The sequence below is a fragment of the Marmota monax genome, unplaced genomic scaffold (assembly GCF_021218885.2).
Source record: "Marmota monax isolate L192 unplaced genomic scaffold, Marmota_monax_Labrador192_F-V1.1 WCK01_AAM20220418_F8-fsc00308, whole genome shotgun sequence".
In the NCBI taxonomy this organism is placed as follows: Eukaryota; Metazoa; Chordata; class Mammalia; order Rodentia; family Sciuridae; genus Marmota; species Marmota monax.
Genome location: NW_026692997.1, coordinates 89963 through 110029, shown reverse-complemented (window position 1 = coordinate 110029; position 20067 = coordinate 89963). Strand labels below are relative to the sequence as shown.

General features: G+C 34.2%; 1 protein-coding gene across 1 annotated transcript; it reads left to right on the top strand.

The window, feature by feature from the left end:
* Positions 1-315: 315 nt before the first annotated feature.
* Amy2a (amylase alpha 2A) lies at positions 316-7446 on the top strand. The gene is made up of 10 exons (XM_046452672.1): positions 316-498; positions 854-1000; positions 1819-2016; positions 2520-2750; positions 3505-3638; positions 4367-4489; positions 4567-4666; positions 5588-5706; positions 5806-5931; positions 7229-7446. Exons 1-10 carry the CDS (start codon positions 331-333, stop codon positions 7416-7418), a joined length of 1536 nt encoding a protein of 511 aa, XP_046308628.1. The 5' UTR covers positions 316-330; the 3' UTR covers positions 7419-7446.
* Positions 7447-20067: the final 12621 nt, after the last annotated feature.

Genomic DNA, 20067 nt, shown 5'->3' with positions numbered 1-20067 from the left:
AGTGAAGCACATCAGAAATAAGATCTACTTCTAGGTAAATAATACATGAATGAGGACTGTTTACACATGTCACATGCCAGATATTTGAAAAGACTAATATTCCTTTAATAAAAACAACATTAAGTTCTAAAAGGTCATTTAAGATTATTTTCTTGAGAGAGTTTATGAATGTTCTTCACCTGTTGATTTAACATTATTATTAATAGTCTTATTCACATTCAGTGTTTTTACTGTAAATATTTTTTCATCTTAACATTTACTTTGTCAAATGTGTTCTTTTACAGGAATATATATATTTGCTAGAAAGAACAGTGGCAGCTTCAGAGCAAAATGAAGTTCTTTGTGCTGCTTTCAGCCCTTGGGCTCTGTTGGGCTCAGTATTCCCCAAACACTCAACAGGGAAGGACCTCTATGGTCCACTTGTTTGAGTGGCGCTGGGTTGATATTGCTCAGGAATGTGAGCGATACTTAGCTCCCAATGGATTTGGAGGAGTTCAGGTAAGGATTGTTCACATCATAAATTGCAACATTTACTTGAGTTTATGATAAATGATATAGTAAAATGTCAATCCATTTCTGTGAATCTGAGATAATATTTTACTTCTCATATAAGTCCTCTGAAACAGTTTTCTGAGGAAGAAAAAATTTAGTATTGGTGGCAACTTTATATTTTGTTTCAGAATAAGAGCAGGACATCTTTAATGGGCTGTTAATATTTTAGAGTGGTTATAAAGTAATGTAGCTGCATGTACAAAGATTCAGCAATAACTTTAGGTTATTAATTTGTTTTAGAGGTTTTAATGATATAAAATAATCTATAATTTAATACTTATTAAGTTTGCTTTCTTTGTAGATCTCACCACCCAATGAAAATATTGTTGTTAACAACCCTTCAAGACCTTGGTGGGAAAGATACCAACCAATTAGCTATAAAATATGCACAAGATCTGGAAATGAAGATGAGTTCAGAGACATGGTGTCTAGGTGTAACAATGTTGGTGTAAGTGAATTTAAGTTTCCATTAAATATTATATAGGAAGATAATTTCTTCTTTTTTTTTCTCTCTTGAGCAGTAAGTTTTTGGGACTTGATTTTTTAAAATTTAACTTCATACTTGAGCAGTAACTCAAAATGAACTATTGCTATATGTTCAACCTTTATAAATACTTATAAATGTGCCATTTATCTACTAAAGAAAAGACCTTTTAAAGTTTAAAGAAGAGTTTACTTGTAAAGCAAGGCATCAACTCTAACCCTTATAACGAAATACATTTCTTATTAAGTATTAGAATTCCCAATTATAATAATTTCTGTAAATTTTATGTGATTTATCTACAAGTAAATTCCTGAGCACTCTTCTCCATCTTTTTTAAAATAATGAATAGCCATTTTCTCTTTATAGTGAGGAGTGTAATGATAGGCAATATCTATCTTCCTTTCTTCAGATACTAAGCAGAGAGTAAAGGCTAATTTTTTTCTTTTTCCTTGTGATCCACTGAAATTTCAAAAATTAATAATTTTTTCTGTCTCAACTGATTCTTATCTCCTCAAAAATGACTTTCTTAATAATTATCATAGTTTCCGCTTTTCTCAATTCATCATTTTTGTAAATGTATGACCAGACAACTAGAATAGATATCACTCTTCATTTCACATTAGTTTCCTTTCATGCTTCACTTTTTAGTCTTATTGGGAAAAGAAGTTATACAATAATAAAGAAATATTTTAGATTTTAATGAATACTCTGTAAAGTTTAATCAATAATGTTTCAGATTTTTACTTAAAAAAAAAAACTGAAGTAAACCCTTTGCTTTTCAGGTCCGAATTTATGTGGATGCTGTAATTAATCATATGTGTGGTGAAGGGGGAGGTGCAGGAACAAGCAGTACTTGTGGAAGTTACTTCAATGCTGGAAATAGGGAGTTTCCAGCAGTCCCATACTCTGGTTGGGATTTTAATGATGGTAAATGTAAAACCTCAAGTGGCGGCATTGAGAGCTATAATGATGCTTATCAGGTAATTTTCTTTTTTAAATAATAATCTGAATAAAGAACTACCCATGCCTTTAATTATGCACATGTAACTTACTTGAACACTGATTTTAAACACTAGTTTAGATTCCTATGTAAAATAAGTAACCATGACTGCATAAAAATAAAAAAACTCAATAATCGAAAGCATTCTGCAGTCATGATACTAGGTATAGAACTCAGTGATAGAATACTTGCCTGGCATGTGTAAGGCACTGGGTTCACTCCTCAATCCCAGAAGGATAAATAAATAAATAAATTCCTCCAATCAACTAAAAAGCTCATCTACTCATTTTCTACTTTCTCCATTTTTATGCTAGAAAATATTTCAAAGTATATCCACAGAATAATGCCAATATTCCCAGTGCCTAATTTAAAAAATGAATTATGGAAATATCTGTTGATGAATAAATGAATGAACAAATGATCAAACAGATTCTCAGGTCAAAGATGATATTTTAAAAAAACATAAAATTTTTACCTCAACAGGTCAGAGATTGTCGTCTGGATGGTCTTCTTGATCTTGCCCTGGAGAAAGATTATGTGCGCACCCAAATTGCCAATTATATGAACCATCTCATTGATATTGGTGTAGCAGGGTTCAGACTAGATGCTTCTAAGCACATGTGGCCTGGAGACATAAAGGCAATTTTGGATAAACTACATAATCTAAACACAAACTGGTTCCCTGGAGGAAGCAGGCCTTTCATTTTCCAGGAGGTACATTCATCTATATATATGCATTAAAAACTGTATCATTTCATTCACTAGAAAATAAATGGCAGATTTAATTCAATAAGAAATTTCTGTAGGTTAATGGCTAAGTCATTAATATACTGTAGCATTCTTAAAAAATTTTATTCATAAATAACACATTTAATTCTATCAAAGTTTGTTATTTGAAACTACAGGAAATTTGATTAGGCTACAAATCCCTGATATTTATTACATTGCAGAGACCATTATACAAGACCAAAAATAAAATAGTTGTTGCCTAAGCCATTCTGAGTTTGGGTCTTTACTATACCACTATTGGCTGTCTAAGTTTTTATTCAAATTAATTTTCCTTTCTGTGAAAAAATATTTTTTATGTAAAGAAAAGGACTAATGATAAAGTTTATGTTTTTGATCTCTTTGGAAAATTAATTAGTAATTAATGAATTATTAATTATCAAGCATTAATAAATATCGATAAGGAAGTAAGTTCTATGATAGTGTGAGCTATTGTTTTTATAATTTATGTGCAAGACTAAATGAGATCAAGATTTTCACAGGTTACCTTGTCAAGAGATTTCTTTCAATATTGTGACATATATTTTATCAAAACAAAATAAGAATATCAATATGATGAAAGCAGTTTTAAGCATTTCAAATAACATAAATGTTTTAAAGCTATTTTTATATTAATTTTTTCATTAAAATACTTTAAAATTTTTGTACTTTAAAATGATATATTGCACTATATTTCTACCAGGTGATTGATCTGGGTGGTGAGGCAATTACAAGTAGTGAGTACTTTGGAAATGGCCGTGTGACAGAATTCAAGTATGGTGCAAAACTGGGCACAGTTATTCGCAGATGGAATGGAGAGAAGATGGCTTACTTAAAGTAAATATAATTTGTCATTTATAGTATTTTACAGATCTATTAGACATACTACTCCAGTATGAGTTATTGTCTTAGAACCTTCTTAGATAATCAAGAAGTAGATTATTAATAAATGTTATTCTTCCTCAAACCACAATTAATCATCTTTTTAATTTAGAATTATCAGTCTCCAGGATGTATTCTGGAAACCAAAACATCACCTAAATATTTTCATCTATTATTTTAATACACTGGATTTGAGTAATGTTTCCTTATAATCTATTAAAACTAAGTTATTTTTAAGAGGATGCTACCATTTATAAAGTGCCTACAATTTGGCCATAACTATGGAATAAGTATGCATTTTCTCAACTCTTTAATTTGAAACATTAAGGTGTTCATTCTTAAGGAATACAGTGTTGAAGCCTCATTTTAACCAAGTTTGTCTTTCTCTATAATGTGATATGAATATTAACCTTCAGAAATCCACATAGAATTCATATACTGAAAACTTTCAAAGAAACTTTTGCATGACAAAAATCTTATATATGAATGGATACAAGCAATCCTACATATATATATATATAAACACAGAATGAATTTATAGATTTGTTAATCTATAAAAACCCTAAATTCTATGGAATAATTAATTATAGAATTTATCTAAGGATGCTACATAAAAAGAGATGCAGATTTAGATTACCATAAACCTATTGTAAAAGAATAAAAATATTTATTTTTTTTAATAGGAACTGGGGAGAAGGTTGGGGTTTCATGCCCTCAGACAGAGCTCTAGTCTTTGTGGATAACCATGACAACCAACGAGGACATGGAGCTGGAGGATCATCCATTCTTACCTTCTGGGATGCAAGGTAGGAAAAAAACTCACCTTTTAATGAGAGTAATAATATTCTATTCTTCGATTGTAATATATTTTTATAATTTTCAGGCTGTATAAAATGGCAGTTGGATTTATGCTTGCTCATCCTTATGGATTTACACGAGTAATGTCAAGCTACCGTTGGCCAAGATATTTTGTGAATGGACAAGTAAGTTTTGAATTTGTTCAAAATATCTTTTTTTCAAGAAAGAAGTAGGTAATTTTCTTTTAATTTCTCATGAGTTTGTTGCATTCAATATTTATCATCAAGTATTTATTTAAATGGAAACATAATGCTGATCTCTGATTTTTGTAATGGAAAGGATATTAAATACATAAAATTTATGTTCTCTTTTTTCAAAGAGTATGAAAACTGTTCAGTAATAGGACAGATATCCACACACTAAGAAAAGAAACTTATGAAAAAGAACAAGTTACAGGGTATAAAGTATATACTTATCATAAGTACCCAATTTCATAGAGTTGATATGAGGATTACACATGCTAAAACTTATCAAGAACTTAAATCAGTTCCTGCTTTTATTATAAGAAATGAATACTATGAAAATATTTTTTTATAAAAGTTTTATGGTGTGCAAAGAAATGGTTCAGCTGAGCTGAAGTTAAATGAGGAAAATATCTTAAAAGATGAATGAAATGATATACATTACAGAATTAAAAAATTCCAGACCACTTCAGGATAAGTAAGTATGAGAAAAATATCAGGGATATGGTAAAAACATTAATCTAAATATCAATTTCAAAACTAAACTGAGAAGTAAATTATGAAGATGCTTTAAAAGTTAAGTGAGGGTTTTCTTTTTAAACTAAAGATTTCAGAAGTAGCATCATTAAAGAGACTTCATATCTAAAATCAATCCCTTCTGTATAATTCAGACAGATGCCTAGAGAAACAGAGTTTACAGAGATTCTAAAAATTCAGTAAAGGTCTATAAAAATTGTATACATGATGTATTCTAAATAAAGACACTGCAGAGACAAGTAGCAGGACCAATTAATTGAGTTTAGTATAATGAAGGAAGTGAAAGATAGATGTGTGTGTTAAAAATTTGTTTTTGTTTAAATTAAGGATGTTAATGATTGGGTTGGACCACCAAATAATAATGGAGTGACTAAAGAAGTAACTATTAATCCAGACACTACTTGTGGCAATGACTGGGTCTGTGAACATCGATGGCGCCAAATAAGGTAAGAGTAATACATATCCTCTAACATTTTCCTTAACATTTTACTTTAAACTGTTTGAGTTTAAGAATAGCAACATTTTATATGATACTATGCTTTTAGAAACATGGTTATTTTCCGAAATGTGGTTGATGGCCAGCCTTTTCAAAACTGGTGGGATAATGGTAGCAACCAAGTGGCTTTTGGAAGAGGAAACAAAGGATTCATTGTCTTTAATAATGATGACTGGTAAGTAGATATCAATTTTAAATAATTTTTACACTATTGTGTTCTAGTTTTATTCTGTTCCTGTTCATTGACTGTTTTCATATCTTCAAAATCCTTTAAGTCAGGGAATTAAGAAAATAAGAAATCAGAAAATTAAAGAAGAAAAATGATGATGGCATTTATTTCACCCCCTATTTTTATAAGGGTCTTTGTTTTAACTGGAGCTTTCTTATGCATCCATGCAATATTGTTTACTGAATATTATGCATATTATGCTAATATTACATGAGCCACTAAATATACCAACAGTTATTTTAAGGGTGGCAAAATCTCTAAAAGAACATGGCTTTCAATATCAATCTTAGTATTGGAATATTTTTTTTTTGCTCTGTATCTCAACTACTCCACTATCTGCTCCTTTGCTATACATTCTTCACTTCCTACCTCTCAGGGACAAGTACTACTTTAAAGTGTATGTGTTAGAAATGTATCTTATGGCCAATGATATTCCCACTAGATTTTTGTAGTTTTACTTCTAAAGCTTCTCATTGCTGTCCTTTCTTTAGTGATACTGATAGCCTATTCTTGTAGTCTAATGAGTCTTTCATATGGAGAACTACAGACAGAAGAACTCTGCCAGCTTTGGAATGTCTCAGTCCCAGCCCAACTTCTGCTCATGTTTAGCTCAGGTTAGGCTAAAATTACATTTTATTGGCCAAAAATAAATAAGTAAGTAATGTGTCTTTTTTTTTCCAAAAGAGCCTATGGCTAGTTCTTTAATTTCTGTGTTTTCCGGATAGAAGAACGGAAATAAATTTATACAAGATAGTTTCTATTCCAAGCTATATAATTCTTCATAAAAGTGCTAAAATATTTTTACTTCTATTTCTAATTATTTTTGGCCTCTACAAAAAATATTTTTTGAAGAAAAATTCCAATTTTAGTTCTTTAAAGCAATCAGTATTTTTACAAATTCACAAAAAGACAAATTGAAAATATATTTGTTTACCACAGGGAGTATTTTTATCTAAGGGTAGCAATTCCTGTAGATCTTCACTGCTATTCTTCAACCTTTATGGTCTGGTAATAGTCACCACTGACTAAGAATGGGTAGGTGTTCTGTATGTTTACATTGTACTGAGAGTGCTGTTGACATCCACTGGAAAGATCTCTGTGTTTTCATTTTCTTCTTATTGAGACCTTGACTGCTTAAAATTCTATGGCACAAAATTAAGCTGTTTATTTACTTTAGAGAGATTCTGAATTCTTATATTTGACAGTAATGAATTTAAGTTAAATAGCAAATTTTGTTTTATAGGTCATTGTCAACAACTTTGCAAACTGGTCTTCCTGGTGGCACATATTGTGATGTCATTTCTGGAGATAAAATTAATGGAAATTGCACAGGAATTAAAGTCTATGTTTCCAGTGATGGCAAGGCTCAGTTTTCTATTAGTAACTCTGCTGAAGACCCATTCATTGCAATTCATGCTGATTCAAAGTTGTAAAATTTAAATTAAATGCATATACACAGCATTATCAAGTGTCTTTTTATTGTAAATACTTTCATTTCCATAATCCTTTAAATTTTATTATAAGATGTATGTCATCAACTTGAAAAGGTCAAGTATTAAAAAATAGCATTACTCATATGTATAATTATAAGAAAACAACAGGCAAAGTGTTATTGTTTTAGAAGACACACTTTAACCTACCTGTCAAGGGAATTTATAAGAACTCAGAAAGGCATTTTGACAAATATATTTATTGTCATTGACACCATTTGTCCACTATGTATCTCTTATTTCTGAGATATAGTCTGAAAGTCTGTCTACGATTTAGAGATATACTCTGAAATTCTGTCTGTAATTCTCTCACAAAGTCTTTCTGCCAATTAGAAAGAACTGGTTTAATGGTGATTCACATACTGAGATAGCTCAATTGGATGGTTTTCACAATACTGAAGTGGTTTTATAATTTACAGAGTTAAAAATAGAAGAGACTGGGGCTGTGTGGCTCAGTGATAGAAAACTTGCTGAGCATGTGTGAGGCACTGGGTTCATTTCTCAGCATCACGTATAAATAAATGAATAAACTAAAGGTCCACCAACATATAAAAAATAGTTTTAAAAAATAGAAGGGACTTCAATTATGCAGTCTATAATTTTTAATATTATTGAGCCCTCAAGAATATTCTACTCCTTTCCCTATAGTCTTGTCTCTCATTGTCTTTTTTTGATTGTTTTTTAAGCTGTAGTTGGACACAATGCCTTTTTATTTTACTTATGTATTTTCATGTGGTGCTGAGGATCAAACCCATCACCTGGCAAATACTAGGCGAGCTCTGTACCACTGAGTCACAATCCCTGCCTGCCTTTCATTTTCTTTCAGTGGTTTTGACTTGCTGTCATATGGCTTTTCATTCTTGCTCTAATCTCTAACATGGATGTTCAGTTAAGGCTTTCATGTCACTATATTCTCCAGATTTTCTTTATAATCTTACTTTAGTCCTCCTTCCAACCACATGGTCCTCCACCATACAATCAAGGTGATTTTCAAATTGGAAAACCATCACCATCACCACTACAATGTTTCCAAATCTCATTAATGGATTTCTTACCTTCCATAGGATAAAAGGCCAAAAGTCTAACTAGATTATTAAGTCTGCATTTGAAGCCTCACCTCAAAATATTTCTTCTCTTTAGCGTCTGTTTTTTTAATAAAGCTAACCTTTTAGTTATTTGAAATTAACAAACCTCACTTAGCTTCTTAAGTTCAATACAAGAAACATTCTAGGTCAGGGCTGATGGCGCACACCTGTAATTCCAGTGGTGTGGGAGGCAGAGGAAGGGGATTAGGAGTTCAAAGCCAGCCTTAGCAAAAGCCAGGTGCTAAGCAACTCATTGAGACCTGTCACTAAATAAAATACAAAATAGGTCTGTGATGTGGCTCAGTGGCCAAGTGCTCCTGGGTTCAATCCCAGTACCCAACCCCTTGCAAAAAAAATTATTTTCCTTCTACTTGGGATATTCTTTACCTCTTCTCCCAATAAACTTCTATTCATCATTCATTCTTGGTTCAATGGCTGACCTATGGATTAGGTCAGATCCCCTGATTTCTTTCATGACTGCCCATATCGTCCTTCTTATTACTCATTAGTACATTAGAAAATGTCTCTTTTGCTCTTTATTGAATCCTTAATCTCAGTATAGAATCCAGAACATATTATGTATGAATTCAATAAGTATTTGTAAAATGAATTGATATATTGATTTGCTTAGTACCTTGCTTTTGCTGAGGCTGGCTTTGAACTTGTGATCCTCTTGCTTCAGCCTCCTGAGTTACTGGGATTACAGGCATGTGCCACCACGTCCAGCTCAATTTTTCTTTTTAAGAAACTAAAAATGGAAGACTAAATTAAATCCCCAGAGCAAGTAGAAGGGAAAAATAAAATAAAACTTGAGTCACTGAACTTAAACATGAAAGAGTAAGGGAAAATAAATTGTGTAAACAACAGCTAATTCCAGTAAAAGACTAGAGAAATTGAAAAAGTTATTGCTAGATTACCAAGAAAAGATGAATGACAAATGTCAAGAATAGAAGGTAATCATTGATGAAAGCTATCATTAAATCCCCAAATTCTAAGAAGGTACTAATGGAATATTTTAAACAATTTATCTCCACAAATTTGATGAAAAGAACAATTTCATGAAGGTCACAAACTCCTTCTATTTAAAAAGTAGGTTACCTGAATCCTATGTATGTTTAAGATATTTACTTTTTAGATAAGTTTTCACATAAGGAAAACTCAATAGTTTTCCCATATTGTTTCACTGGTGAATTCAGCCAAACATTAAAGGAAGAAAGTACACTATGAATCCAACATATAAGACTGTTCAAGAAAACTACACATTACTACTTTTAATGAATATGGGAAATTTTATTTTGTCAAGTGGGATTTATCTTGGGAAATGTTGACTATTTGAGCCTTTGAAAATCATTGAAATCACGTATAACAACAAAGAAAAAGCATATGATCATCTTAATTAGGGAACAAGAGATGATATTTGACAAGATTAAGTATCCTCTTATAACAAAAACTTAGGAAACCAGAAATGAAACAGACTCTTAAACTACCAGTGTCTATAGAACTTATATCTATGTTGATGGCAAAATACTGAATAATGAAAGTCTTTTTCCTAAGGTTGTAAACGAGGAAAGAAGGTACAAACTCTAGATGACTATTGAGCCTATAACTGGGAGTATGGCCAGTGAAATTAAAAAAGAAAAAAAAGTATAAAAATTAATAATGAAATAAAGTTGTTCTTAGAGATAGCATGGTTTTGGATGTAACAAATACCTAAAAATTAGTAAAGTGGCTCCTACAAACAATAAATGAGTTAAGGTAAATATGAAAAAATCAATTTTACTATATATTTTCAAAAACAACTAGAAATTTAATTACATGGATAGGCAGAACTAACATCATCAAAATGGCGATATTACCAAAAGTTCTCTATAGGTTTAATGCAATGCCGATCAAAATGCCAATGGCATTTCTTGTAGAAATAGATAAAGCAATCATGAAATTCATATGGAAAAATAAAAGACCAAGAATAGCAAAAGCAATTCTAAGCAGGAAGTGTGAATCAGGTGGTATAGCGATACCGGATTTAAAACTATATTACAGAGCAATAGTAACAAAAACAGCATGGTACTCGTACCAGAACAGGCGGATGGACCAATTGTACAGAATAGAGGACACAGAGACTAATCCACAAAGCTACAGCTATCTTATATTTGATAAAGGTGCTAAAAGCATGCAATGGAGGAAGGATAGCATCTTCAACAAATGGTGTTGGGAAAACTGGAAATCCATATGCAACAAAATGAAACTGAATCCCCTCCTCTCGCCATGCACAAAAGGTAATTCAAAGTGGATCAAGGAGCTAGATATCAAATCAGAGACTCTGCGTCTGATAGAAGAAAAAGTTGGCTCCGATCTACATATTGTGGGGTCGGGCTCCAAATTCCTTAATAGGACACCCATAGCACAAAAGTTAATAACTAGAATCAACAAATGGGACCTACTTAAACTGAAAAGTTTTTTCTCAGCAAGAGAAACAATAAGAGAGGTAAATAGGGAGCCTACATCATGGGAACAAATTTTTACTCCTCACACTTCAGATAGAGCCCTAATATCCAGAGTATACAAAGAACTCAAAAAATTAAACAATAAGAAAACAAATAACCCAATCAACAAATGGGCCAAGGACCTGAACAGACACTTCTCAGAGGAGGACATACAATCAATCAACAAGTACATGAAAAAATGCTCACCATCACTAATAGTCAGAGAAATGCAAATCAAAACCACCCTAAGATACCATCTTACTCCAGTAAGATTGGCAGCCATTATGAAGTCAAACAACAACAAGTGCTTGGAGAGGATGTGGGGAAAAGGGTACTCTTGTACATTGCTGGTGGGACTGCAAACTGGTGTGGCCAATTTGGAAAGCAGTATGGAGATTCCTGGGAAAGCTGGGAATGGAACCACCATTTGACCCAGCTATTGCCCTTCTCGGACTATTCCTTGAAGACCTTAAAAGAGCGTACTACAGGGATACTGCTACATCGATGTTCATAGCAGCACAATTCACAATCGCTAGACTGTGGAACCAACCCAGATGCCCTTCAGTAGATGAATGGATAAAAAAAATGTGGCATTTATACACAATGGAGTATTATACAGCACTAAAAAATGACAAAATCATGGAATTTGCAGGGAAATGGATGGCACTAGAGCAGATTATGCTAAGTGAAGCTAGCCAATCACTAAAAAACAAATACCAAATGTCTTCTTTGATATAATGAGAGCAACTAAGAACAAAGCAGGGAGGAAGAGCAGGAAGAAAAGATTAACATTAAACAGATACATGAGGTGGGAGGGAAAGGGAGAGAAAAGGGAAATTGCATGGTAATGGAGGGAGATCCTCATTGTTATACAAAATTACATATAAGAGGTTGTGAGGGGAATGGGAAAATAAACAAGGAGAGAAATGAATTAAAGTAAATGGGGTAGAGAGAGAAGATGGGAGGGGAGGGGAGGGGAGATAGTAGAGGATAGGAAAGGTAGCAGAATACAACAGTTCCTAATAGGGAATTATGTAAAAATGTAGATGTGTAACCGACGTGATTCTGCAATCTGTATTTGGGGTAAAATTGGGAGTTCAAAACCCACCTGAATCAAATGTATGAAATATGATATGTCAAGAGCTTTGTAATGTTTTGAACAACGAATAAAAAAAAAGCAAAAAAAAAACCCCAAAACAAAGCTGAACAAAGAAACTATAGAACTCAATAATATAATCAATAACTTAGACTTAACTGACATATATAGAATATTCCAACTTTCAATGAGAGAATATTCTTTCTTCTCAGCAACACATGGATCGTACTCTAAGATGACCATATGCTATGTTACAAAGCAACTCTTAGCAAATATAAAAAAGTAGAGATACTATCCTGCATTCCATCAGATCATAATGGTATGAAATTAGAAATCAATGATAAAATAAGGAGTAAAATCTACTCCAACACCTGGAGACTAAATAATATGCTATTGAATGAACAATGGATTACAAAAGACATCAAGGAGGAGATTAAAATGTTTTTACAGGTGAATGAGAACACAGATACAACATATCAAAATCTCTGGGACACTGTGAAAGCAGTTCCAAGAGGGAAGTTCTTTGCATGTAGTTCATTCCTTAAAAGAAGAAAAAGTCAACAAATAAAATGACTTAATACTACATCTCAAGCCCTAGAAAAAGAAGAAAAAAATCAACACCAAAAGCAGCAGAAGAGAGGAAATAATTAAACTCTTAGCTGAAATCAAAGAAATTGAAACAATTAAAAAAAGTGACAGAACAAAAAGTTGGTCCTTTTGACAGACACTTAGCCATGTTAATGAAGAGAAGGACAGAGAAAACTCAATCACTAACATACATGATGAAAAAGGAAATACCAAAACAGACACTACAGAAATACAGAATATAATTAGAAATTATTTCAAAAACCTGCACTCCAATAAAATAGAAAATATCAAAGGCATTGACAAATTTCTAAAGTCATATAGTTTGCCCAAATTGAATCAGGATGATATACACATTTAAAAAGATCAATTTCAAGTGATGAAATAGCAGACACCATCAAAAGTCTACCAACCAAGAAAAGCCCAGGACCAAACAGATACATAGCCGAGTTTTACAAGACCTTTAAAGAAAGAACTAATATCAATACTCTCCAATTAATTTCAGGAAATAGAAAAAGAGGCAGCATTTCCAAACTCATTCTATGAGGCCAATATCACTCTGATTCCAAAACCAAGCAAAGATACATCAAAAAAAAAAAAAGATAACTTCAGACCAATATCTCTGATGAACATAATGCAAAAATTGTCAATAAAATTCTGGCAAATCAAATACAAAAAGCTCATGTACTATGATCAAGTGGGATTCATCCTAGGGACACAAGGTTGGTTCAACATAACATACAACAATCAATAAATGTAATTTATCACATCAATAGAGTTAAATATAACAATCATATGATCATCTCAATAGACACAGAAAAAGCATTTGACAACATATAGCACCCTTTATGTTCAAACACTAGAAAAACTAGGGATAATAGGATCATATCTCAACATAATAAAGGTTATATATGCTAATCCCCAGGCCAACATCATTCTAAATGGAGAAAAATTGAAGGCATTCTCTCTATAAACTGGAACAAGACAGGGATACCCTCTTTCATCACTTCTATTTAACATAGTTGTTGAAACACTGGCCAGAACAATTACACAGATGAAAGAAATTAAAGGAGTACACATAGGAAAAGAAGAACTCAAATTGGCACTATTTGTTGATGATATGATTCTATACTTGGAAGACCCTAAAAGTTCCACCAAAAAACCTTGTAGAGTTTGTAAATGAATTCATCAAAATAGCAGGATATAAAATCAACACCCATAAATCAAAGGCATTTCTGTGTATCAGTGACAAATTCTCAGAAAGGGAAATGAGGAAAACTACCCCATTCTCAATAGCCTCAAAAAAAAAAGTTCTTGGGAATCAACTTAATGAAAGAGGTGAAAGATCTATATAATAAAAATTACAGAACCCCAAGAAAGAAGTCAAAGAAGACCTTAGAAGATGGAAAGATCTACCTTGCTCTGGATAGGGGGAATTAATATTATCAAAATGACCATACTTCCAAAAGCACTATAGATTTAATGCAATTCTGATCCAAATTCCAATGACATTCCTCATAGAAATAGTAAAAGCAATCATGAAATTCATCTGCAAAAATAATCCATATGCCACAAAATGAAATTAAACCCTTATCTCTCACCATACACGAAACTCAACTCAAAATGGATCAAGGACTTAAAAATACAACCAGAGGGCTGGGGATGTGGCATGTGTAGGGCGCTGGGTTTGATCCTCAGCACCACCTAAAAGTAAAATAAAGATGTTGTGTCCACCGCTGCTGAGAGCCACGGCCGAGTCTGTATGGCCCCTGGCATTTTGCCAACAGTATTGATTGACAGGTGAGGCATTACTATCTGCCTCTGCCGCAACTTTTGAGTTCTCGCACTATTTTGGAGTTCTCGTGGGGATTTCCGGGGACTCCCCGAGAGTTCCCATTGGTTGGGGAAGTGCAGGAGGAGGGATTTCCGGGAGAGATATTTCCTCCTGGGGGTTCCTGGACCAGCCGCGTGGCGTTCGGGAGGATTCCCCGGGAGCTGTGTGAAGTGTTTTCCTGCAGTTCAAAAATAAAGTTTGTTCCTGCTTCAGTGGCTCGTGATTTGTGCCCAGCCAGACTGCGGCAATTGGCGGCCCGTGCGGGGAACGTCTGAAGCTTCTGGGTAAGTGAAATTGCTTGCCCCTAAGGGAAGGCCAGAGAATGGGTGTCCATTTTAAAAAACAATGTGTTCTTGTTTTGATTTGTTTTGTGTTTGTTTCAAGCTGCCTATCCCTAGAAATTTCTCAGGCAGATTGGGAAAAATGGTTGGCTCAAGGTTTGAAGTTGTTCACCCCTGAGGAAGAGATAGATATAGACCACAAATGCACATATCAAGAAAATAGGAAAATTGATACAACGATTTTTTGTTCCGTTTTTGTTTCATTCTGTTTTGGTTTTGTTTTGTGTTATCTTATTGGGTTGCGTTATCTTTATAACAGATTAGAAATTAGTAAAAAACATACTGAAAGAGTGTTAAGTAAATTGTTAGAGGTTCAGACCATGGAGAAAGACATTTTAGATCAAGCAAAAGAGAAGGTCTCTCAAGCTAGTCAGACAGAGGAAGAAAATTTAAAGAAAGAAAGCTTAGAGGAGAAACAGCTATTAGGGAAAAAGCTACAACAGGAGGCTGCTACTAACACCGTTCTATCACCAGAGGGCATAATTCAACCAACAGCTCCCCCTATGGAGATAGCTGAGTGGCCCTCAAACCCCATAGTTGATAGATGGGATCCTGAGACAGGACCTCAAAGATTAGCATGCCCTGTACTTGAGCAGGCAGGAGGGCAACGAATTCACCGTGCTTTAGATTTTAAAACAGTGAAGCAGTTAAAGGAGGCTGTAACAACCTATGGTCCTCAAGCTCCGTTCACTGTAAGCATGGTCGAATGCATTACCAACTTGGACATGATGCCAGCAGATTGGGCTAGTATGTGTAAATCTGTGCTAAATGGAGGACAATATTTGTTATGGAAGGTTGCCAATGAGGAATTTTGCAGGGAGACAGCTAGGCAAAATGCAGCAGCTGGTTACCCTCAAAGAAATCTAGATATGTTGTTAGGAAAAGGACCTTATGAGGGTCAACGGCAACAAATTGAATATGATCCTGGCGTATACGCACAAATTGCTGTAGATGCGATTAGGGCATGGAAAACTTTACAGGGGCATGGAGATTTACAAGGTCAATTATCTAAGGTAATACAAGGAACTAATGAACCTTACGCTGAATTTGTAGATAGACTTATTCAAGCAGCTTCCAGAATTTTTGGGGATACAGAACAGGCAATGCCATTTAAAAAACAACTGGCTTATGACCAAGCAAATCGTTGTTGCAGAGAGGTCATTAGACCATGGAGACATGAAGATTTAAACACATATATTAAATTATGTAGAGACATTAATGAACAAGGGCGAGTCTTAGCAGCAGTACAACAGGCTTTAGATGCCAGGCCAAAAACATGCTATAATTGTGATCAAACAGGACATTTTAAAAGGAGTTGCCCCATAGGAGGAGGGTTTAACAAAGCTAGGTATCAAAGGAATAGAATACCAGGTATTTGCCCACGATGCCGTAGAGGGAAACATTGGGCTAATGAATGCCATTCTCAAACCACCATAGAGGGTATTCCGTTATCAAAAAACAGACAAGGACCAAGTGTTTACCCACGATATCATGGAGAAAGGCATCGGGCTCCTTTGCCAAAAAACGGACAGGGGGGCCCAATGCTCCGGGGCCCACGACCACAAATGTACGGGGCACTGGAGGAACCCAGAAACACCATGGAGGAACCCAGCAACACCATCAGGGTAGTGCCCAGGACACATTATCCATCAGATCTCTCATCAGACGAATCAGAGGGAGTGCAGGGTTGGACATCTGCGCCTCCGCCAGAGCAGTACTAACTCCAGAGATGGGAGTTCAAATCATTCCCACAGGAGTAAAAGGACCTCTTCCCCAAGGAACAGTAGGCTTATTGTTAGGATGCAGTTCTTCTATGCTAAAAGGACTTATGATAAGTCCCAGGGTAATTGATCCCGATTATGAAGGTGAAATAAAAATTATAGCTAGTTCTCCAAAGGGTATGTCAGTAATTTCACCAGGAGATAGAATAGCACAGTTATTAATAATACCCAGCCTACATGATAAATTTTCCAGTAGTACTATAGAAAGAGGTTCCAGGGGATTAGGCTCCACAGGTATAGATTGGGCTATGCTGTCTTTAAATTTAGATTCTCGCCCCATGCTAAAACTAAATATTCAAGGACATGAATTTAATGGGCTACTGGATACAGGTGCAGACCTTAGCATCATATCTCATCAAGAATGGCCAAAACATTGGCCGTTACAACAAGCCACTCAAACGCTTCGAGGCCTAGGAGTGGCGACTAATCCCCATAGAAGTGCAATGGCATTAGATTGGAAGGATCTTGAAGGATGTGAAGGAACTATACAGCCATATGTATTGGATCATCTTCCTATAAATTTATGGGGACGAGATGTCCTAGATCAATTAGGTTTGACATTAACAAATAACATCAATCCAAATGCGCCCACTATTAGGGCTAGACAAGGTTTCAGGAAAGAAAAAAGATTAGGAGAACAAGGCATAGCAGCACCAATTCAAATAGATCAAGGAATAAATAGACATGGACTGGGTTTTCAGAAGGGGTCACTGAGGCAATAAAAATTACTTGGAAATCAGAAAGACCAGTATGGGTTCCTCAGTGGCCCCTGACTAAAGAAAAGATACAAGCAGCCCATGACCTGGTCAAACAACAATTAGCGGAGGGACATATACAACCTTCCGTATCTCCTTACAATACTCCCATTTTTGTCATTAAAAAGAAATCTGGTAAATGGAGATTATTGCAAGATTTAAGAGCCATTAATAATGAGATGGTTATTATGGGACCTGCTCAATCGGGGATTCCTCAATTGTCTGCTTTGCCAAAAACCTGGTATGTTTTAGCTATAGATATTAAAGATTGTTTTTTTTTTTCAATTCCAATTCATCCTGAGGATAGTCCACATTTTGCATTTACTATCCCTGCACTGAATCATGAAGGTCCTGATCAGAGATATGAATGGAAAGTACTCCCTCAAGGGATGGCTAATAGCCCAACTATGTGTCAAATTTATGTTAACAAAGCAATCCAGCCACTTAGAAATCAAAATCCTAAACTACAAATATTTCACTATATGGATGATGTATTGTTAGCACACAAAGATAAAAACACATTGCTAGAATGTTATGCCACACTTACAAATTTATTAAAAAATTATAATCTAGAGATAGCAATAGATAAAGTACAATTATATTTTCCAATTAATTATTTAGGAGTTCTATTATCCTCAACCATGGTCCGTCCACCAAAAATTCAAATACGAGTAGATCAACTCAAATCACTTAACGACTTTCAAAAGTTATTAGGAGACATAAATTGGATAAGGCCTTATCTAGGCATACCAACAGGAGAGTTGGGACCTTTATTTGATATCCTAAAAGGTCCATCAGATCCAAATTCACCCCGCATGTTAACGCCTGAAGCAAGAAAGGCATTAAAAATTATTGAAACATATATGGAAAATATGCATTTGGATAGAATTGATATAACTTTGCCTTTATTATTTATTGTACTACCAACAAAAAATATTCCTACAGGAGTATTTTGGCAAGAAGGTCCATTATTGTGGATACATTTATCTTATTCTCCTAACACTATTCTTACTAGGTATCCTGAGGCTGTAGGACAATTAATACTCAAAGGAATAAAAGCAGCAAAGGGAGTGTTTGGAATTTCTCCCAATAAAATTATTACTCCATATACTATGGATCAAATTGATGAGTTAGCTAATGAGTTAAATACTTGGGCAATAATCATGTGTAAATCTAATGTTTCATTTGATAATCACTTACCACCTAATCCTTTGTTGTCTTTTTGGTCTTCGCATCCTGTAGTTTTTCCAAAAATGACAAGAAAAGCCCCTATCATGAATGCTCCAAATGTATTCACTGATAGGTCAAATAATGGTACAGCAGCAGTAGTTACCCCGATCAAACTTTTACATTTTTAGTACCCAAACAATCAGCTCAAAAGGTAGAGCTTAATGCAGTTTTACAAGCTTTTGTGATGTTTAAAGATTCTGTATTTAATTTATTTTCTGATAGTCAGTATATAGTTAATGCTATAGTATCCCTTGAAGATGCTGGCAGGATTTCCCCTTCCTCTACTGTTTTCTCTTTGTTTTCTGCTATACAAAGTCTAATCTGGGACAGAAAAGATCCATTCTTTATAGGACATATCAGAGCACATGCAGGATTGCCTGGAGCCCTTAGTTTGTGCAACGATTTAGCAGATAAAACTACACATGACATACATATTTTCTCTACACTAGAAGAAGCTACACATTTTCATAAAAGGTTCCATGTCAACGCTAATACTTTACAAAAGCATTTTAAAATAACTAAGGAACAAGCTAGACAAATAATAAAACAATGTCAAAATTGTGTGACCTTTTTACCACAAGTTAATCTTGGAGTCAATCCTAGAGGACTGATACCTAACCATATTTGGCAGATGGACGTCACACACTTGCCAGAATTTGGAAAATTAAAATATTTGCATGTTACAGTTGATACTTCTTCCGGATTTTTGATGGGCTCCCTTCATTCCGGAGAAAAAACTAAAGATTTTATAGCTCATTGCTTACAAAATTTTGCCACTGTGGGCGTTCCAAAACAGTTAAAAACAGATAATGGTCCTGGTTATACTTCTACCTCTTTTAAACAATTTTGCTCATCATTTGGCATTACTCATATAACAGGAATCCCATACAATCCTCAGGGACAAGGCATAGTTGAAAGAGCTCATCAAACTATTAAAATGTACTTATTAAAGCAAAAAGAGGGAATTGGAAAGGGGTATATATCACCCAAAGATAAACTTAAAATAACCATTTTTACTCTAAACTTTTTAAATTTGGATTCATCAGGGCTTAGTGCTGCGGAAAGGCATATGTGTCCAAAAAATGTACATAAGCCTAAGGTACTTTGGAAGGATATTCTAACAGGACAATGGAAAGGTCCTGACCCAGTGATTGTCTGGAGTCGGGGTTCTGTTTGTGTTTTTCCACAGGGAGAACAGCAGCCGATTTGGATTCCAGAGAGATTAACTAAAACAATTTCTACAGACCAAAAGGAAGATGATTTGAATCAAATCCATAACAGCTGATATCCAGAACTCCAGTTTGGCTATTCTTACATCTGCGACAGTGATTAACCAGGATGCTTTTTTCAATATTTATTTTATTATTTGCCTTTTCCCACATCATAAAGTTCTATTTTATTT